The 22755-nt window shown below is 38.7% G+C and overlaps 1 protein-coding gene across 1 annotated transcript; it reads left to right on the top strand.

Annotated features, from left to right (window-relative positions):
* The first annotated feature begins 351 nt into the window (after window positions 1-351).
* LOC107483853 (uncharacterized) lies at window positions 352-22506 on the top strand. The gene is made up of 3 exons (XM_016104469.3): window positions 352-639; window positions 971-1032; window positions 21716-22506. Exons 1-3 carry the CDS (start codon window positions 477-479, stop codon window positions 21923-21925), a joined length of 435 nt encoding a protein of 144 aa, XP_015959955.1. The 5' UTR covers window positions 352-476; the 3' UTR covers window positions 21926-22506.
* The last annotated feature ends 249 nt before the right edge of the window (window positions 22507-22755 follow it).

The raw sequence follows: 22755 nt of genomic DNA, 5'->3' as shown, positions 1-22755 counted from the left end.
GATTTTAAATGAATAGTAGTTTTTTCATACCTTTTGTAGTCTTTGTTGCTGTTTTTGTTTGTTTCTGGTTGTTGCTTGCGAAATCTTCTTCTGATTCGTTCGCAGCAGTGATTTCCGCAAAGAATGTGATTGAAGTTTTAGTGATGTTCAGAGAGATTCGATTAGGGTATTGGTTTCGTGTTGAAGATATAACGTTCGTTCATAATGAAGTGCGAATAAAAAAAAAAGGCATTTTCTGTGTAGCAATCCTGTAAAAAATAACCGTATAAATTAAATTCTTTCAAAATATTTGTAACTAAAAATAATAGTTTATTCAGTATTTTATTAAAAAAATGAAGGAAGAGAATAAAAGACACTCCCTGTTTGTGTTTGTTGGGTGCAGTTATCATTGAATTCAACTAATTTTCTGTGAAGGACGAAGAAGCTCGTGCTCTCGTCTATGGTGGCTTCGCCAGCGCTCACCACGAACACCGACGATGCTGCCATCGCCACCTCCACTCCAACAACCGCGTTACCTTCGTCGTCAAAGACAGGAACCCTTGCGGTTCCCGCGAATCGTATGGAGACGCCTTTGCGCAAATTTCAACGCGGCCAAAACAAGCCAAAGTGCAAGCAATGCGGCAATGTCGCTCGTTCTAGGTCATTTCAGTTCTCTTCTCACTATTTTCTTTATTCGAACTTTAATACGTTCTTTTCATGAAAATATAACATGATAATATATCTAATTTTGGTCCTTTTCTTTTAAGTAAAATATAGAAAAAATATCCTCCTGCAAAACAAAAGGGGCAAGGGACCGAAAAAATAAATAAATAAATAAATAAAGTAGAAAAAAAGAAGAAAATTCAAAGGCAATATGATATAGTACTTGCAAAATCACCTGTAAATTATAATAAGATTTTATGCCTAAATTTGTGGCTATTGCATTGTCACCTCTATGCTTGTTTTATTCTTGGTGTTTCCTGTGCTGCAGGTGTCCCTATGAATAATGCAAGAGTTGCTGTTTTAGGAACCAAAATCCTTGTCATATTCATGGTGCGTTATCTTTCTAGTATGCTCTCTCTGAGAATGATCTATTTGAAAATGAACCTCTTGCTTTTCTGCAACACTTTACTACTTAACTCCATATTCGGGTTTTAGGGTTAAAAAAAAAGAAAAAAAAGAAAAAAATGAAACATCTCGTTTTTGTGCTTTAATTTATAACTAATATTAAAATTTGTGTGTATGACTGCATATATTATGTAGTTAGTTCAAACTATGCTTATGAGATTTTCTATGAATTTTATTTTATCTTATGAGATTTTTTTGGTTGAACGGGAAGGAAGAAAACAGGTTTGCCTCACAAAGTAGTTACTATAGTTTTGATCATATAAACAGTATTTGGGACTTCTACTTTTGTACGATTTGTTTTGAATTATCTTCCTGAAGGTTTATCGCTTCTTGGGCTTTAGATATTTTTATCCGTTTAGGTTTTGGTTAGGAGAAACTTAAGACTTACGAGAGTAGTATTGAGGGATATTAGTGAGATGGCATGAAGTTGTAATTGCTTATATTACATGCTTTTGTTGCTGTTTTTGGTATTGTTTCGTGTCTCTGATCTTGATATTGAACTGCTTACGCTGTAGTACAAGTTCAATGAATTCATTGAATTGGCACTGGTAATATTGGCTTTTTAGTAAGGGTGTATTTCGAACTGGTGATCAGCACTTCTATCAAACATTTAAGTCCATAGGTTTAATTTGTAAATTAAAATAGCCCAGCTGTAGATTTACTAAATTTTCATCATTTTAAACAGTTTTGACCCTCAGGAAGATAGTTCTTAGATATATGCAGATAATTTCCCATCTACATCAAAGATATGTAAGTCTTGACCCTCAGCCTCAGTGGCCAAATAAGATGGAAATTTGTCATTGATATGTAAAGGATATGCTCATTGCTCCATGTAGAATTATGACTTGAAAAACTATCAATATTTGGAATTTGGGGTAGATGTTTTCATTCTCGTATGAAAAAAGGTTTGATTTTCAGTTTCCTTCAGAGTAATGCTTGTAATGCCATATTTCAGTACCATATCTATTGTCATAACTGTGAACCACAGCTTGAATAGAGGCCATACTGGCTGCTATAGTCATCATAAATCAAACTCTCTTTTTTGCCCACCCTTAAATTAAAAAAATGTTTTTGGCTTTTCTAGGAAGGTTTTGGATCACCTGATCCATCACCCAGAGAGTGAATTTAGGGTCTCTCAGCCTCCATTCCTTAGACGAAACACATCCTACATTGCAGAATGTGGGTTTTTTTATAGCGACTGCCTCTGTTTTTGGCCTTTCCTCAGGTAATTCATCCTTATTTTAGTCTTTCCTGATTCCCACCAGTTTCACACACTCTGCAGTGTTTGCTCACTTAGCTCCTCAAGTTTTAGTGCTTTACGCAGCTTTACCTCTCCAGCCGCTGTCCCCTTTTTACAGTCTTGAACACTTTGATTGCTCGGTCATTTAAGCTGTGACTTGTTTGTATTAAGTATTAAGAAATATTGATATATGTATCTTCAAGTTTGAGTTTTTAACCTTTTTTTACAACATTTAAAATGAATTAGCTATACTAGTGTAGTGGCTGGTTTGTGCTGCCAGCTGGGGACAATGCATAATTTGTATTGTATCTGCTATACTAGTGTATTTGGAAACAAAGCCTATAGGTACAAACCCTGATCCTTATTAAAACAATTTTACTTCTGTAATTGTATGGAGATAGATTTCATCGAATTGTGGCTTGGAAGGGGACTTAAATGTTGAAATAAACAACTGGTAAAATGTAGCTCCAAATTGATGGTTTGTGATCATCAGGGAAGTGAATTTACAACCTCAAGTGAATTTTACTTGCACTATCAAGAGCTTTAATCCTAGAGTGCTTATCTAGGGATTTGCTCAATTACCAACCCTAGCCTGAATTGAGTAATTATAATATCATTAGAAGCACTTTTAAAATGTTTATTTTTCTATAAATTGATTAAGGACTTATATTTGAATATATTTAGTGTCCAGTTGCAAACACACATATAAGAGTCTCCATCGTACTTAAACTTGAATTATAATAGGAAATGTTCTGTGGTAAATGGTAATATAAGTTACGAGGACGTCTATTTTGATTTGGCCTAGTTCATACTAGCATGTTTAGCTTATATTTCTAAACTTAATGTAATGGATTTTTATTTCTTCTTTATTTGTTTGTTAAATCTAGGATAACTTCTAATTAGCAACCATAAAAAAAAGCTAATTAGCGTCATCATAAACATTACTTTATTCTATTTGTTTAGGTGAAATAAGAAAGTGCAACAAAGTATATATGCAATTTGTTCATGAATCTTGGCAGGATTGAAAAGATCAGCTTTCTGTAAACATATCTTAATATTTGCCATTATAAAAATTTTGATAGAATTACGACTAGTAACAGGTTTGGGCTATTTTACGAGAGAAGAGGTAAGTAGCAGTTTTAGCTTGGTCTAGCTGGCTGATTGGATAGTTAAACTCTACTCCTAACTACCTATAAATAGTTTGGGTTATAGTTAGCTTTGTTTCTATGCTTTTTTGTTTGTTAATTCAGTTAGAATCAGAGAGAACTCTCTCCTTAAGTTGGTAGTTCCAACCGTGTAGAACATTTTAGGGAGTGCGAATTGCAGTCTCTGTGCAGCAATAAAATCCTAACCTTCTGCTAGTCCATGATTCTATCAACTAGTATTAAAAGTTTGAGGATTTTGGTGCTGAATGGTTCAATCGTGATCGAGGAAAAGGGAGGCACGATTTGATACAAGTGAGTCGCGAATGGAGATGTTTCGATCGATGCAAAAGATGCTGCAGCAATTTGATTCTAGGATGGATTTGTTCGAAAACCACACTCCTAATTGGAACGATCGTGGTTCACCAGGATTGCACCATGCCTCAGGTTCATTATCGGGAAATCAAAGTGTGCCGGAGTAATGGCGGAAGCTGGAGCTTTCGATGTTTCACGGTGGTTTGAATCGAACGCATGGAGCAATTCTTCTTGCTTCGCGCAGTGCTGGAGGAGGAATGGCTCACTGTCGCCACGTTTGCAATGGAAGGGAGGGAGTTCACATGGTTCCGGTGGTGGGAGGCAATTGCGCCGGTGCTTCAATGGCGGCACTTTCAGCCTGAGTAACTACAGAGTCCATATGAAACACTGTTGAAACTGAAGCAGACGAACTTGGTTAGGGATTGTCACCCAAATTTATGCTTCACGCTCGGCCTCTTTGTGGAATCGTGCTGGAATTGTTGACTGACGTGATCATGAACAGACTAAAGCCTGAAGTGTGTGAAAAATGCAAATTGTTTCTGTGGATAAACTAATGGAGTTGGCACAGAAAGTAGAAAATTGAAACATTGCCGTGCGTAGTGTACTAGGGAGCAGTGGGAGTAAGGTACCTACTACCAATTTCACTGCTTCCAACTTCATTGCAAACAAAGTTGTGCACTCTGCTACATGCTTCTTTAACCTTAAAAATGTTAAATTTTAATCATTTTCTATTACCATTTGATGTCGTGATGTGTTAAGTGGATTCATGATGTATAGGGCAGGAAGGGTTTAGAAGATGGAAAGGAAGCATGCAAAAGAGGAAGGAACATGAAGAATAGAGCTTTGGAGAAGTTAGAGCCGACGCACACGCGTTATTGACGCGTACGCGTGACCTAGTGTAGCATTGACTGACGCGTACGTATGGCTTGTGGAAGTTAATCTGACGCGCACGCGTAATCGACGCGCACGCGTGACGCCCAACACGTGACTCATTAATGGAAAACGTGGCTGGCGATTTCTGAAAGACTCAAGGTCCAAATCCAACTTGCTTCTACATGGAAAAGACCCAAGGATTGATGGGGAAAAAGGGGGACTCAATCATACACAACATACACATAATTTTAGCTTGATTTTGTTCTTGTTTTCTAGAGAGAGAAACTCTTACTTCTCTCTAGATTTAGTTTGTTTTGATCATCTTGTGTTGAATTTCTGAATTGGGTCTTGTTGAATTGAGCTTTATTTGTTTAATCTTAATTTCTCTTAGTGTAAATTGCTTGGATCTTGTGTTAGAATTTTGTTTTCTCTTTATTTTCCTTTCTTCTTATTTTATGAATTTTGTGGATTTTGAACTTTTGTTAATGCATTGATGTTTTCTATGGTTTATAGTGTTATTTAAGTTGTTTTCTATTGATAATTGTTGGTGGGTAAGTTTAATTTTTAGTTAATTTTGCAATTTAGATATGTCTTTAGTTAGTGACCTACCATGTGTTTGATGAAATGTTTTCATTGATTATGGAGTAATTTTCTATACTCTTGGCTTAGGCTAAGGGAATTGGATGACCTTGAGTCATTCGGTCTAATTGAATTGATGATTTGAAAACCCTGTGGTTAAATTGGTACTCATTGACATTAATCTACTACCAAGTCAAATTACTACTTAGATTGGGACTTATGAATTGAAATTGACCAAGTCTATTTGACATATTTCAATTGTGGAAGTAGACTTGATGGACTTAGTTCCTCATAATTGTCAATATATGGTTGTTAGATAAGAATGATGATCTCAATTCCTATACCTTAGCCAAAAGTCCTTTTACATCTCGTTTTTGAAAACCCGAAATTCTAATTACTTAGTTCTTGTCTTAGTAAATTTTAGTTGCTTAGCTAGCTCTAGAATATAATTAGATTTATATAGTCTTATAAATTGCATTTATCTAGTTCTTGTTTTAATCGGTTTGATTTAAATTCCTTCCACTTTAAGTTTCTTACATGTTAAGTTTGTTAGTTTAAATTATTGTTTATGACTCTTAATCCTGGAATTCTAACCAATCTTGACTCATACACTTGCCCATTCTCTTGAGAACGACCTGGGAGTAATATCTCGGTTAACTTTATTAGGGTTGAATTGGTGACAACCATATCAAAATTTAATCGAAGGGTTATTTGTGGGTTTAGGACTATACTATAATATGATCTTTGTTGATAAAATCTAGACTGACAGTAACGTTTCCGTCAAATATTTTCAGTGCGTTGCTAAGGAATGGTTGCAATGTGTGCTTCAATATTGGTAATGTGAATATGTGAACATTGTGAATAGTTTACTTATTTTCATTAGTTTGTTTTTAGTTTTGATTTTCTTTAGTGCATGAGCTATGACTTCTAAGTTGAATGACTCGGTCTCAACCGGATCCTAGCTTGGTCGAATTTGATCCCGAAATTGAAAGAATCTTACTTCATACTTGGCAAACTAGACGTCGGTTGGATTACACGGCTTCTCTTGAGGAACCTTCTGAGACACTAGATCAAACCGAGTAATCTAGAGTCCACATTCAACGAAGGAACTTCCTACTCTTCTGTTAGCACTATTGATATATCCTTAAATACTACAGGTGAAAATCACATGGCGGAGCCATGTAGGATCACCTTGATGAGCAAGGAGCACAAGATCTCATTCTTCAACCGTTGCAAGCTCGGTATCCGAATCTTGACCCTAATTTTGAGTTGAAGGATAGTTTGATTAACTTGCTGCCTAAGTACCATGGACTACCGGGCCAAGACCCCATTAGGCACTTGAGAGACTTTCAAGTGGCTTGCTCTTCGGCTCGAAGGCATAGTGCTGATGAAATTGTAATTATGGTTTTTGCTTTTCCCTTCTCTCTTGAGGGGCAAGCTAAGGAATGATTTTACTCTCAGCCTGATGAAGTGGTGACTGAATGAGACCTATTGAGAAAATGATTATTGGATAAGTTCTTTCTTCCGGAGAAGACTTATTACAACCGGAGAGAGATTTTCGGTATCATGCAAAGAGACCAAGATACACTCTATGAATATTGGACTCGATTTAAGAGGTTGTTAGAATCTTGTCCACATCATGGGTTAGATATTCATTTGCTCATTAGCTATTTCACTGGAGGTCTTTGTGCACTAGATAAGAGATTTCTTACTGTCACTAGTAGTGGCTCTCTTTCTTAAAATAAGATGGCGACAGAAGCATGGAGTTTGATCAATGATGTTGCTGAAACTACCCAACATGAAAGAGTGAGGAATAATCCTCCCAAGAGTGTGGCGAAAACATCTTCTTCTGACTTGGCTTTGACTAAAGTGCTTGGAGAAATGATCACTCTCCTCAAGGAGATTTATTAAGGACAAAAGGCATATCAATCAATCCAAGCCATTTAAGTCCCACCTTAAATCCTCCAACTTGAAGGACCTCAAAGAGTGTATGGTGTGTGCTCTTGTACCTCACATTACACCGACAAACGCTCTCAAGTCCAAGGGGATTACACTTTTGTGGTAGCCAATAACTACAACAACCGTCTACCCTATTAACCTCAAAATCAAAGTAATTACTCCCATGGTAATAGCTCTAATCAAGGGTAGAGGGACAATGCTCAAGAAAACAATCACAATCAAAGATGGAACCAAGGCAACTCATCTTCTCAATACCATAATCAACTTTCTCCCCAATACCACAATACCTACCAAGCCAACCAAAATCACCATAATCAACCATACTAACACTCATAACAAAATCAAACTAACAACCATAGATACTAACCACCTCACCAGAGACAACAAACCAATCAACCTCCTTCCTCTTTCACAAATTAAAGTGATGACTCTTACCGTGCATTTTATCAAGAACAAGAGAGGCATAGGGTTCTGATAAAGAAAAATGAAGAGACCACTAGGAATCTCAATACACAAGTTGGTAATATGAGTGCTCAAATGTCCTCTATAGTCGAAATGCTCTCACAGTTGTCTCTACCTCCCACGAACAATACCAATGCCACACAAGCCTCTAGCTCCTCTAGCCTTCCATCCCAATTTCTTCCTAACTCAAAAGGTGGCCTAAATGCCATCACTCTACGGTCGGGGGACTACGTTGGAAGAAGTGCCTCCTAGGACCATGGAAGACACCCATGAGCAAGAGGTGGTTGTTGAAGCTCAACATAAGGAGGATGTGGGAGACACAAGGCAAGAGGAAGAAGAGGTGAGCCTTAAGGATCCCAAGAGTAAGGCCATAGTAGATGAATCCATTCCTATTCCATTTCCATCCATGGTGAAGAAGGCCAAGAAAACTCTGGAGTTTGATCTAAACATACTTCAAGTCTTCAATAAGGTTGAGGTAACCATTCCACTTCTTGATGCCATTCAACAAATTCTAAAGTATGCTAAGTTTTTAAAGGATTTGTACACCCACAAAGATAGGATTGGTGAGTTGGAAACATTGTCCTTCGGTAGTTCTATTTCTTCATTGATGAAATTCATTTCGAAAAAGTGTAGTGACCTTAGACCATGTTTAGTGTCTTGTTGAATTGGTGGAGTTGCCTTCTATGATTGCATGTGTGATTTAGAAGCTTGTGTGAGTATCATGCCACTCTATGTATTTACAAGGTTGAAATTAGCGACATTGAAAAGGTCGGCCACTAAATGTCTTAGCCGACAAAAGTGTTATCACCGTAGTGGAAATAGCGGAAGATGTGCTTGTGACAATCAAGGATTTAGTGTTCTCGGTTGATTTTTATATCCTTGAAATGTCTCCGACAGATAGTGGAAGTTCTTCATCCGTTTTGCTTGGAAGGCCTTTCTTGAAAACCTCTAAATTCAAGTAGGTTGCCTTTACCGACACATACTCTTTTGAGGTAGGTGACAAGACCATCAAGCTTAACTTGGAAGAGGCATGGGACATCCACCAAAATAGCACTCCATTCTCTAGTGTGATGTCATTGATGACGTAGTAGCGGAGATACAAAAAAAAAGACTACAAAAGGGTGTCTTATCCCGTTATTTAAGGGAAGGATAAACATGAGGATAAACAAGAGAAAGCCGATGAGGATGAGCTTCATGATCATGGTGAGAAAGAACCTCAACTTGAAGTAAATCGATTTGAAGCCTCTAACTTCTCACTTGAAATATACATTCCTCGAGGACAACTAAATATTTCCGGTAATCATTGCTAGTGAGCTTTCTAGCCAAGAAGAAGAGAAGCTCTTAGAGGTTTTAAGGAAGCACAAGAAGGCAATTGGTTGGAGCTTGGCTAACATTGTGGGGTTTTACCCACGTATGTGTATGCACCGCATCTTCCTTGAAGATGGAGTTTGGCCATTGAGACAACCCCAAAGAATGCTCAATCCTACTATTCTTGATGTTGTAAAGAAGGAAGGCACAAGGTTACTTGATGCGTGCATTATTTATCCAATTTCCGATAGTGAGCGGCTGAGTCCGATGTTTCGAAGAAATCAGGAATCACAGCTATCAAGAAAGAAGATGGTGAGATGGTCACAACAAGGGTGTAAAATGCTTGGCGGGTTTGCATTCATTATAGGAAGCTAAATGCCACAACAAGAAAAGATCACTTTCCCTTGTCATTAATTGATTAGATATTGGACCGACTTTCAGGTAAATCTTATTGCTGTTTCCTTGATGGTTTTACTGGCTATTTCCAGATACATATTGCTCTTGAGGACTAAGAAAAGACCACCTTCACTTGTTCTTTTGGCACCTTTGCTTACAGAAGAATGCCATTTGAGTTATGCAATGCACCCGCTATTTTTCAGCGGTGCATGACTAGTATCTTTTCTAATCTCATGAAGAGTTGTCTAGAAGTGTTTATGGACAATTTCAGTGTATATAGAACTTTCTTTGATAGTTGCTTAGATAACTTTGCTAAGGTTTTAGAAAAGTGTGTTAACACTAACCTTGTCCTCAATTTCGAAAATGTCATTTTATGGTGAGACAAGGCATAGTGTTAAGGCACGTTGTTTCTGATAAAAGCATTTTTATTGACCATGCCAAGGTTGATGTCATTATTAGTATGCCACACTCCTCTTCTGTGAGGGAGGTTCGCTCATTTTTGGGATATGTAGGGTTTTATAGGCGTTTCATCAAGGATTTCAGCAAGATTGTCCTATCACTATCCCGCTTGTTATAGAAAGATGTGGAGTTTGAGTTTGATGATGCTTGCAAAGAAGCATTTGAGAAATTAAGGGAAGCCTTCACTACAGCACCCATTGTCAGAGGACCCGATTGGACGCAACCATTTGAGATTATGTGTGATGCCTCCAATCATGCTGTGGGTACTGCGCTTGCACAGCGAAAAGGTAAGCTCCCTTACATTGTTGTTTATTCTTCAAAGACATTGGATGTGGCGCAATCCAATTGCACCACTACGGAAAGAGCGGCTAGCGGTTGTTCATGCATTGGATAGGTTTAGATCCTATTTGCTAGGCTCAAAAATAGTGGTGTATACGGATCATACAGTCTTAAAGTACTTGCTGACAAAGAATGAATCGAAACCTAGGCTCATCCGTTGGATCTTGCTCTTGCAAGAATTTAACGTTAAGATTAGGGATCAAAGTAGGTCACAAAACTTGTTGCGGACCATCTGAGCCACCTTGAAAATCTTAAATATGACTCATTTCTGATTGACAATTCATTTCCTTTGGATGGTTTGCATGCTATTTCAAATATCCTTCCTTGGTTTGCACCTATGGCGAATTAATTGGTCACCAATATCTTTTCTCCTAACTTTTCAAAACATCAAAGAGACAAGTTGATGAATGATTCCAAGTACCACATTTGGGATGACCCTCACTTATGAAAACAGGGGGTGGACCAAGTGATTCGTAGATGTGTCCCGGAGTTAGAATTCCAATCTATTCTTGAATTCTGTCATTCGTCCGAGTGTGGTGGTCACTTTGGCCTAACAAATAGCTAAAAAGGTTTTAGATTGCGGGTTCTAGTGGCCAATATTGTTCAAGGATGCAAACCAATATTGTTTGTTATGTCATCAATTTCAAAAGTCAGGAGATACATCTCAAAAGGATGAAATGCTTCAACAACCAATGTTGTTTTGTGAAATTTTGTATGTACGAGGCATATACTTTAAGGGACTATTTCTTAACTCTAGTGGATATCTTTACATTCTAGCAGTTGATTACGTATCAAAGTGAGTGGAAGTGATTTCTACCCGCCTTGATGACGCTAATACTGTAGTTTATTTCATTAGAAACAATATTGTATGCTGCTATGGGTCGCCACGACTAATCGTGAGCGACCAAGGTACTCACTTTTGCAACAGAAAGATGGAAGCATTATTCAAACAGTATGGGGGTACTACACTAGGTTGCAACTGCTTAGTACCCCAAAATAATGGCCAAGCGGAGGTATCTAATTGAGAGATAAAGCGGATTTTGAAAAAAGTGGTAAATCCACAAAGAAAAGATTGAAGTTCTCGTTTGGGTGACGTATTGTGGGCGTATAGGACGACATATAAGATTCCGTTAGGGATGAGTCCCTTTTGGATTGTCTATGAGAAGGCATGCCATCTCCCGATTGAAATTAAACATAAAGTCTATTGGGCAGTCAAGCAATGCAACTCCGATTTTACCAAGGCAGGCATAGTAAGGAAGTTGCAATTAGAAGAACTCGAATGTCTTAGGATAGATGCCTATGAGAATGCAAGGATCTATAATGAAAAGACTAAGGCATTCTATGATCATCATATCCGAAAGAAAGATTTCCAAGAGGGTGATGAAGTTCTTCTATACAATTCAAGGTTTAGGTTCATGCCCGGAAAGCTCCGTTTAAGGTGGGATAGCCCTTTTAAAGTGAAGGAAGTGAAGCCCTATGGAGTGGTTGAGCTATTCCACCCTCAAAGTGGAACAACATTCAAAGTGAACGGTCACAAGGTAAAAAGGAATTGGAGGTGTTACTTCTTAAGGATGCACCCAAAGGAGGAGAGTCTTGAGCTCATGACCGTCCAACTTAAGGATGTTAAAGAAAAGTGTTAGGTGGAAGACACCCAACCATATTATGATCTTTCTTGTACATAGTTTCTTGCATGTAGATCGAGTCTTTGTTTGATTTTGTTGAGTTTGTTTAAGTATGCTTGAATTACCATTGCTTCATGAGGATTTCATTGATCTTGATTTGGTTAAATTGACAATTTTGAAGAAAGATGCTTGATTTTGGTTATTGCATGAAATTCTAAGTGTTTTTGACATATCTACCTTGTATAAATGGCAAGATTGTGCTATAATTGTCTTCCCTCATGCTTTAAAAAAAAGAAAATGGGCGCTCCACGCGTGAGCGTGAATGACACGCACGCATCGAATTCACTGTTGTAACTCCCTAGCACAAAAATCAGAGAGTTGTGATGGAACTGTGCGGGTAGGGTGCTAGGCGCACAATCCATCCCACGCGTATGCGTAGTTGACGCGTACGCCTCACCCGTCACCCGTTTTTTTGCCCCACCCACGCGTGTGCGTGGACGACACGCACACGTCACATTTACTTCTGCAAATTTCCGGTACAAAAACCAGAGAGTTGTGATGGAGTTGTACAACTTTCGTGCGGGGAACACGATTAGTATGCATACGCGTCCCCTCTCTTTTCTGCTTGCCATGCGTAGGCGTGGATGACGCTCACGCGTCGCACTCCCTTTTCGGCTTCCCACGCGTACGCATGGATGAAACGCGCGCGTCACACGTACGACGTAACTTACTGGGGTCTAATCATGCTCCCCGCACAATTCCATCCTAACTCTCTGGTTTTTGTACCAGGGAGTTGCAGCAGTAAATGTGACGAGTGCGCATCGTCAACACACATGGGTGGGTGGGGCAAAAAACGGGTGACGTGTACGTGTTAGCTACGCATACGTGTGGGGTGGATTGTGCACCTTGCACCCCACCCGCACAGTTCCATCACAACTCTGGTTTTTGTACCAGGAAGTTGCAGCAGTGAATTCGATGCGGGCGCGTCGTCCACGCTCACCCGTGGAGTGCTCTTTTTCTTTTTTTAAAGCATGAGGGAAGACAATTATAGCACAATCTTGGCATTCATACAAGGTAGATACATACTTCAAAAACACTTAGGATTTCATGCAATAACCAAAATCAAGCATTTTTCTACAAATTTGCCAATTTAACCAAACCAAGATCAATGAAATCCTCATGAAGCAATGGTAACAAGCATACTTAAACAAACTCAACAAAATCACACAAAGACTCTAAAACTACATGCAAGAAACTATGTACAGGGAGGTTCATCTCATGGTGGAATGTCTCCCACCTAACACTTTTCTTTAACCTCCTTAAGTTGGACGGTCATGAGCTCAAGACTATCCTCCTTTAGGTGCATCCTTAAGAAGGAACACCTCCAATTCCTTTGGTGACTTATAACCATGATATTTTTTACCCTGTGGCCGTTCACTTTGAATGTTGCTCCACTTTGAGGGTGGAATAACTCGACCACTCCACAGGACTTCACTTCCTTAGTCGTTTCCTTATAGATCCTTGCATTCCCATAGGCGTCTATCCTAAGACATTCGAGTTCTTCTAATTGTAACTTCCTAGTTATGCCTATCTTGGTAAAGTCCATGTTGCATCGCTTGATCGCCTAATAGGCCTTATGTTCAATTTCAACCGGGTGGTGGTACACCTTCCCATAGACAATCTAAAAGGGACTCATCCCTAACGGAGTTATATAGGTCGTCCTATACGCCCATGATGCGTCACCCAACCGAGAACTTCAATCTTTTCTTTGTGGATTTACCATTTTTTCCAAAATCCACTTTATCTCTTGGTTAGATACCTTCGCTTGGCCATTAGTTTGGGGGTGGTAAGCAGTTGCAACCTTGTGTAGTATCCCATGCTGTTTGAGTAATGCTTCCATCTTTCTGTTGCAAAAGTGAGTACCTCGGTCACTCACGATTGCTCATGGTGACCCATAGCAGCATACAATATTGTTTCTAATGAAATAAACCACAATATTAGCGTTATCAAGGCCGGTAGGAATCGCTTCCACCCACTTTGATACGTAATCAACCGCCAATAGAATGTAAAGATATCCACTAGAGTTAGAAAATGGTACTATAAAGTCTATGCCCCTTACATAAAAAATTTCACAAAACAACATTGGTTGTTGAGGCATTTCATCTTTTTGGGATGCATTTCTTGACTTTTGACATTGATGACATAACAAACAATATTGGTTTGCATCCTTGAACAATATTGGCCACCAGAACCCGCAATCTAAATCATTTTTAGCTGTACGGCAGGGGCCAAAGTGACCACCATACTCGGACGAATGACAGAATTCAAGAATAGATTTGAATTTTGACTCTGGGATACATCTACGAATCACTTGGTCCACCCCTGTTTCCACAAGTGAGGATCATCCCAAATGTAGTACTTGGAATCACTTCTCAACTTGTCTCTTTGATGTTTTGAAAAGTTAGGAGGAAAGATATTGGCGGCTAATTAATTCGCCATAGGTGCAAACCAAGGAAGGCTATTTGAAATAGCATGCAAACCATCCAAAGGAAATGAATCGTCAATCAGAAATGGGTCATATTTAAGATTTTCAAGGCGGCTCAGATGATCCGCAAGAAAGTTTTGTGATCCACTTCGATCCCTAATCTCAACGTCAAATTCTTGCAAGAGCAAGATCCAACGGATAAGCCTAGGTTTTGATTCATTCTTTGTCAGCAAGTACTTTAAGGCTGCATGATCCGTATACACCACTATTTTTGAGCCTAGCAAATAGGATCTAAACCTTCCCACAGCATGACTGGAGGCATCACACATAATGTCAAATGGTTGTGTCCAATCGGGTCTTCTGACAATGGGTGCTGTAGTGAGGGCTTCCCTTAGTTTCTCAAATGCTCCTTTGCAAGCATCATCAAACTCAAACTCCACATCTTTCTGTAACAAGCAGGATAGTGGCAGGGCAATCTTGCTGAAATCCTTGATGAAGCGCCTATAAAATACTGCATGTCCTAAAAAAGAGCGGACCTCCCTCACAGAAGAAGGGTGAGGCAAACTAGTAATGACATCAACCTTGGCAGGGTCAATAGAAATGCTTTTATCAGAAACAACGTGCCCTAACACTATGCTTTGTCTCACCATAAAATGACATTTTTCGACATTGAGGACAAGGTTAGTGTTAACACACCTTTCTAAGACCTTAGCAAGTTATCTAAGCAGCTATGAAACGAAGCTGCATATACACTGAAATCGTCCATAAATACTTTCAGACAACTTTCTATGAGATTCAGAAAATACACTGGTCATGCACCCCTGAAAAGTAGCGGGTGCATTGCATAACCCAAATGGCATCCTTTTGTAAGAAAAAATGCCAAAAGGACAAGTGAAAGTTATCTTTTCTTGGTCTGCAGGAGCAATATGTATCTGGAAATAGCCAGTAAAACCATCAAAGAAGCAGTAATGAGATTTACCTGAAAGTCGGTCCAACATCTGATTAATGAATGGCAATGGTTATTGATCTTTCCTTGTTGCGACATTTAGCTTCCTATAATCAATACAAACCCGCCAAGCATTTTGCACCCTTGTTGTGACCATCTCACCATCTTCTTTCTTGATAGCAGTGATTCCTGATTTCTTCGGAACAACTTGAATCGGGCTCACTCACTCACTATCGAAAATTAGATAAATAATGCCCGGATTAAGTAACCTTGTGACTTCCTTCTTTTCAACATCAAGAATAGTGGGGTTGAGCCTTCTTTGGGACCTCTAGGAGCTTCTCTTCTTCTTGGCTAGAAAGCTCACTAACGATGATTACCGGAAATCTTTGGGTTGTCCTCAAGGAATGCATATTTCAAGTGAGGAGGTAAAGGCTTCAAATCGGTTCACTTCAAGTTGAGGTTCTTTCTCACCATGATCATGAAGCTCATCCTCATTGGCTTTCTCTTGTTTATCCTCATGTTTATCCTTCCCCTGAATAACGGGATAATATACTCTTTTGCAATCTTCTCTTTGTATCTCCGCTACTACCTCATCAATGACATCACACCGGAGAATAGAGTGCTCTTCTGGTGGATGTCTCATGGCTTCTTCCACTTTAAACACCGGAGAATAGAGTGCTCTTCTGGTGGATGTCTCATGGCTTCTTCCACGTTAAACTTGATGGTCTTGTCACCTATCTCAAAAATGTATGTGACAGTAAAGGCATCATACTTGAATTTAGAGGTTTTCAAGAAGGGTCTTCCAAGCAAAACGGATGAAGAACTTCTACTATCCGTCGAAAGCATTTCAAGGATATAGAAATCAATCGGGAACACTAAATCCTTGATTGTCACAAGCACATCTTCTGCTATCCCCACTATGGTGATAACACTTTTGTCGACTAAGACAAATTTAGAGGCCGACCTCTTCAATGGCGCTAATTTACACCTTCCAAATATAGAGAGTGGAATGATACTCACACAAGCTCCTAAATTACACATGCAATCATAGAAAGCAACTCCACCAATTCAACAAGACACTAAACATGGTCTGGGGTCACTACACTTTTTCGGAATGGATTTCATCAATGAGGAAATAGAACTACTCAAGGACAATGTTTCCAACTCACCAATCCTATCTTTGTGGGTGCACAAATCCTTTAAGAACTTAACATACTTCGGAATTTGTTGAATGACATTAAGAAGTGGAATGGTTACATCAACCTTCTTGATGACTTGAAGCATGTTTCGATCAAACTCCGGAGTTTTCTTGGTCTTCTTCACCATGGAAGAGAATGGAATAGGAATGGATTCATCCACTATGGCCTTCCTCTTAGGATCCTTAAGGCTCATCTCTTCTTCCTCTTGCCTTGTGTCTCCTTCATCCTCCTTATGTTGAGCTTCAACAACCACCTATTCCTCATGAATGTCTTCCATGGTCCTAGGAGGCACTTCTTTCAATGTAGTCTCCGACTGTAAAGTGATAGCATTTAGGCCACCTTTTGGATTAGGAAGGGATTGGGATTGAAGGCTAGATGAGCTAGAGGCTTGGGTGGTGTTGGTATTATTGGTGGGAGGTAAAGACAACCTTGAGAGCATCTCGGCTATAGAAGACATTTGAGCACTCATATTACCAACTTGTGTATTGAGATTCCTAGTGTTCTCTTCATTTTTCTCTATCATAGCCCTAAGCTTCTCTTGTTCTTGGTAGAATGCACGGTGAGAGTCATTACCTTAGTTTGTGAAAGAAGAAGGAAGTTGATTGGTTTGTTGTCTTTGGTGAGGTGGTTGGTATCTATGGTTGTTGGTTTGATTTTGTTGTGAGTGTTAGTATGGTTAATTATGGTGGTTTTGGTTAGCTTGGTAGGTATTGTTGTAGTCTTAGGGAGAAGGTTGGTTATAGTATTGAGAAGATGAGTTGCCTTAATTCCATCTTTGATTGTGGTTGTTTCCTTGAGCATTGTCCCTCCACCCTTGATTATAGCTATTGCCATGGGAGTAATTGCTTTGATTTTGAGGTTGATAGGGTGAACGGTTGTTGTAGTTGTTGGCTACCGCAAGGGTGTAATCCCCTTAGACTTGAGGGCATTGGCGATGTAGTGTGAGGTACAAGAGGACACACCACACACTCTTGGAGGTTCTTCAAGTTGGAGGATTTGAGGTGGGACTTGGATGTTTTGGATTGATTGAGATGCCATTTGTCCTTGATAAATTTTTTTGAGGAGAGTGGTCATTTCTCCAAGCACTTTAGTCAAAGCCAAGTCAGAAGAAGATGTTTATGCCACACTCATGGGAGGACTGTTCCTCACTCTCACATGTTGGGTAGTTTCGGAAACATCATTGATCAAACTCCATGCTTCCGCCGCCGTCTTGTTCTTAGACAGAGAGCAACCACTAGATGTAGTAAGCAATCTCTTATCCGGTGCATAGAGACTTCCAGTGAAATAGCTAATAAGCAAATGAGTATCTAACCCATGATGTGGACAAGAATCTAACAATCCCTTAAATCGAGTTCAATATTCAGAGTGTCTCTTGGTCTCTTTGCATGATACTGGAAATCTCGTTCTGGATGTAATCAGTCTTCTCCGGAGAAAAGAACTTATCTAAGAATTCTCTTCTCAATAGGTCCCATTCAGTCACCACTTCATCGGGCTGAGAGTAAAACCATTCCTTAGCTTGCCCCGTAAGAGAGAAGGAGAAAGCAAAAACCATGATTGCAATTTCATCAGCACCACGCCTTCGAGCCATAAAGCAAGTCACTTGAAAGTCTCTCAAGTGCCAAATGAGATCTCAGCCCGGTAGTCCATGGTACTTAGGCAGCAAGTTAATCAGATTATTCTTTAACTCAAAATTAGAGTCAGGATTCGGATACCAAGCTTGCAATGGTTGAAGAATGAAATCTGGTGCTCCTTGCTCATGCAAGGTAATTCTACGCGGCTCCGCCATGTGGTTTTCACCTGTAGTATTCAAGGATATTTTAATAGTTCAAATAGAGGAGTAGGAAGTTCTTTCGTTGAATGTGGACTCTAGATCACTGTCAGTTCGATCTAGTGTCTCGGAAAGTTCCTCAAGAGAGGCCGAAGCACTAACCGTGTAATCCACCCGACGTCTAGCTTTCCGAGTATGAAGTAACGTTCTTTCAATTTTGGGATCAAACTCGGCTAAGTAATCATTCGGTTGAGACCGAGTGATTCAACTTAGAAGTCATAGCTCATGCATTAAAGAAAATCCAAACTAAAAACAAACTAATGAAAGCAAGTAAACTATTCACAATATTCACATATTCATATTACCAATATTGAAGCACACATTGCAACCATTCTTCGGCAACGGCGCCAAAAAAATTTGATGGAAACGTTACCATCGGTCTAGATTTTATCAACAAAGATCATGTCAGAGTATAGTCCTAAACCGACAAATAATCCCTCGATCAAATTTTGATATGGTTGTCACCAGTTCAACCCTAATAAAAGTTAATCGAGATATTACTCGTAAGTCGTCCTCAAGAGAATGGGCAAGTGTGTGAGTCAAGATTGGTTAGAATTCCAGGGTTGAGAGTCATAAACAAGAATTTAAACTAACAAACTTAACATGTAAGAAACTTGAAGTGCAAGGAATTTAAATCAAACCATTTAAATCAAGAACTAGATAAATGACAATCTATAAGACACTATATAAATCTAATTATATTCTAGAGCTAGCTAAGCAACTAAAATTTACTAAGACAAGAACCAAGTAATTAGAATTTTGGGTTTTCAAAAATGATATGTAAAAGGACTCTTGGCTAAGACATAGGAATTGGGATCACCATCCTTGTCTAACAACCATATATTGACAATTATCAGAAACTAAGTCCATCAAGTCTACTTCTACAATTGAAGTATGTCAAATAGGCTTGGTCAATTTCAACTCATAAGTCACAATCTAAGTACTAATTGACTTGATAGTAGATTAGTGTCAACCGGTATCAATTTAATCCCAAAGGGTTCTCAAATCACCAATTCAATTATACCCAATGACTCAAGGTCACCCAATTCTCTTAGCCTAAACTAAGAGTATAGAAAACTACTCCATAATCAATGAAAACATTTCATCAAACACATGGTAGGCAATAACTAAAGACATATCTAAATTGCAAAATTAACTAGAGATTAAAGTTACCCACTAACAATTATCAATAGAAAACAACTTAAGTAACACTATAAACCATAGAAAACATCAATGCATTAACAAAAGTTCAAAATCCACAAGATTTACAAAATGAGATGAAGAAGGGAAAAGAAAGAGAAAACAAAATTCTAACACAAGATCCAAGCAATTTACACTAGAGAAATTAAGATTAAACAAATAAAGCTCAATTCAATAAGACCCAATTCAAAAATTCAACACAAGATGATAAAAAAAAAACTAAATCTAGAGAGAAGTAAGACCCAACTTCACACATGAAAGGTATCCAATATCTAAGTATTTGTCATATGGAAAATCTTTTGCATCTCATACTGTATTTTCTTTGGATATCTCCTCAAATATTGAACCCAAGCACTATAGTGACGCCATAACTCAACCTTGCTGGATCAAAGCCATCAAAGATGAACTTATCGCACTTAAGCAGAGCCAAATTTGGAAGCTCACTTCCGTTCCACATGGCAAGAAGACAATTGGGTGTAAGTGGGTGTTCAAGGTGAAATACCATCTTAACGGAACAATAGAGAGGCACAAGGCCCGCTTGGTAACAAAAGGGTTTACTTAAGTCCCTGGTATTGACTATTGTGACACTTTCAGTCCAGTGATGAAGCTGACTAGCTTGAGAATTGTGCTGGCTTTGGCTGTTGCCAAGGGTTGGTATCTCAAACAAATTGATGTTAATACGATGTTTTTACATGGTGATTTGGATGAGGAGGTGTACATGCGGCCACCACCAGGATTAGATGTGAAGCCTGGCCAAGTTTGTAAGCTTGAGAAGTCTTTATATGGTCTCAAACAGGCAAGCAGACAGTGAAATACAAAGTTGAAGTCAGATTTGATTGAAATTAGTTATGTGCAATCCAAGTCAGATTATAGTTTTTTTTTTTTTTACCAAGAGATCTGCTTTTGGTTTCACTGTAGTCTTGGTTTATGTTGATGATTTAGTCTTAGCTGGTAATGATATAAATGAGATCAATGCTATTAAAGCTACCTTGGATAATCGGTTCAGGATAAAGGACATAGGGGACTTAAAGTTTTTCATTGGTATGGAAGTGGCTCGGTCCAAGAAAGGTATCATGCTTTATCAAAGAAAGTATGCTTTAGATTTGCTTTGGGATGCAGGTTTTGAGAATTGTAAACCATCCACGACTCCTATGGATTATACCAACAAGCTAAGCAAGGATGATGGCACCCAACTGACTGACTCTGGTAAATTTCGAACACTGATTGGCAAATTACTTTATTTGGCTAATACACGGCCCGACATTAGCTTTGCAATTAGCAAGCTAAGTCAATATTCAGATCACCCGACTAATGCTCATCTCACTGCAGCTCACAGAGTATTAAGATACATCAAGGGCTCTCCTGCCATAGGCATATTTTTTCCTGTTGATTCAGATCTTTGTGTCATTGGGTTTACTAACTCTGACTGGGCTGCATGCCCAGATTCAAGACGATCTATTTTTGCTTATTGCTTCTATGTCGGCAGTGCTTTAGTCTCTTGGAAAAGTAAGAAGCAAGTTACTGTGGCATGTAGCTCAGCTGAGGCTGAGTATCGCGCTCTTGCTGCTGCCATCAAGGAAGCCATTTGGATAAGCTTTCTTCTGAAGGACCTCAGGATGCCTCCACCAGGCCTATCAGCACCTATTGTGATAGTCAATCAGTCATTCATATCGCCTCCAACTCCGTCTTTTACGAGAGCACTAAACACATTGAGGCTAATTGTCATCTTGTTTGAGACAAGTTCATGGAGGATCTCATTCATTTGCTGTCAATCTCCACAACCGATCAAATCGCAGACATTTTAACGAAGCCATTAGCCCCAGCTACATTTCATACACTATATGGTAAGTTAGGATTGGTAAATTTTCACACTCCTAACTTGAGAGAGGGTGTTATCTAGTGGAAAAATTAATTGACAGCTAAGAAATAGACATTCCTATTATGCAATATAGTAAATTAGCTAGTTAGGCAAATTGAGCTAATTTAGTTGCGTAAATTACTGATAAGTAGTAGAAGCTAATTTAGTTGCGTAAATTACTGCTAAGTAGTAGGTTAGATAATTTTTAATTATGCAAATTTTGCTATAATAGCCGACAAATGTAACTGTTAGTGTAAAGTGTGATTTTGATCATTATTTCAATTGAATTCATTTCCATTTCTCATTTTTTTCTCTTTGCTCTCTCATCTAATTGTTTTTTTTTTGCATCACGTTGCTGCACCTTCAACAGGAAGTAATAGGATTCTGAGTGATTACAGGTTGCTGCTGCTATCAACGAATGGAGATTTTCCAAGTTAAAGGAATACAAAGACCGAAGCATTGAAGCGGAAAACGAAGCTCTTGATCAATACATGCAGAATGTAGGTTTACTGGAAGAAGTGTTATCTGTTAAGTCTTTGGATGATAGTGAACCCTCTGCGGCTGAGCCTAATCCTCTTGTGATGGAGGACGAAATTGAATCGGATTAATGAAGTCATGGTGTGAGAACGAGAATACAGCAAATTGTTGATGAGGGATTAAAGAAGCTTCAGAAGTTTTCGGTTACTGACAATCAATGAACCAATCCCTGAAGAAACTAATTATGCTTCAAAAAAGGGAAAGTGGACTGAAAGGTTGTCAACTATAAGTGATCTTATTGACAAAACTAATAAAGCCAGAAGCGAAGAGGATTTGAAGTCGTGCTTGGAGCTGAAGTTCCGATTCTTCAATTCGGATGAACATTCTGGAAGAATACCATTTCAAGAGAGTGAAACACACAAGAATCAAGCTTCTGAGAATCACCGGCAATTGAATCGGATTACTCTGTACCGAAACTGGTTGGGACCACTGATGTTGATAAAAAAACTCTCAACACCATTGACAAACACTTTTCTTTCTTTTACCATGTGGAGAAATTATAAGGGTATAGTTCTTTTTAAGTAGGATTTAGCTTTTGTAGAGTAATAGGATGTAACTGTTGTATTGTACAAGGAAAATGTTATCTAATTAGAATTTGTAATCTAAATGGAAGCCAGAATGAGGTTAAATGTTCAATTAGTATGTCATATAGATGAGTGCTTTTTACTTTTTAGCTTTTACCATTGATATCTCATAATCCCTAGTTAAATTCTGCCTAGTGCCTGCTCTTTTTCTAATGAACCAAAGTACAATGCGACCATGCTCTGCTGCATTTCTTTGGAGGGAAAAAAATCTGACTTCCATTTTAGTATTTATTAGTATCGTTACTCTGTGTTATCCTTGTCACATTAATTTAATTAAAGTACATTCCTTGCGACTAATGTTATTGTAGGCTGAATGA

Source organism: Arachis duranensis, chromosome 1 (assembly GCF_000817695.3).
Source record: "Arachis duranensis cultivar V14167 chromosome 1, aradu.V14167.gnm2.J7QH, whole genome shotgun sequence".
Taxonomy (NCBI): domain Eukaryota; kingdom Viridiplantae; phylum Streptophyta; class Magnoliopsida; order Fabales; family Fabaceae; genus Arachis; species Arachis duranensis.
Note: the sequence above shows the minus strand (reverse complement) of the source record. Positions and strands in the feature narration are given on the sequence as shown.

Bases quoted from the DNA above. Each gene is read 5' to 3' on its own strand.
- LOC107483853 (XM_016104469.3), top strand. From the start codon at position 477: ATGCTGCCATCGCCACCTCCACTCCAACAACCGCGTTACCTTCGTCGT. The intron at 640-970 runs GTCATTTCAGTT...CCTGTGCTGCAG, and splicing joins GGCAATGTCGCTCGTTCTAG to GTGTCCCTATGAATAATGCA. The intron at 1,033-21,715 runs GTGCGTTATCTT...GAGTGATTACAG, and splicing joins AAATCCTTGTCATATTCATG to GTTGCTGCTGCTATCAACGA.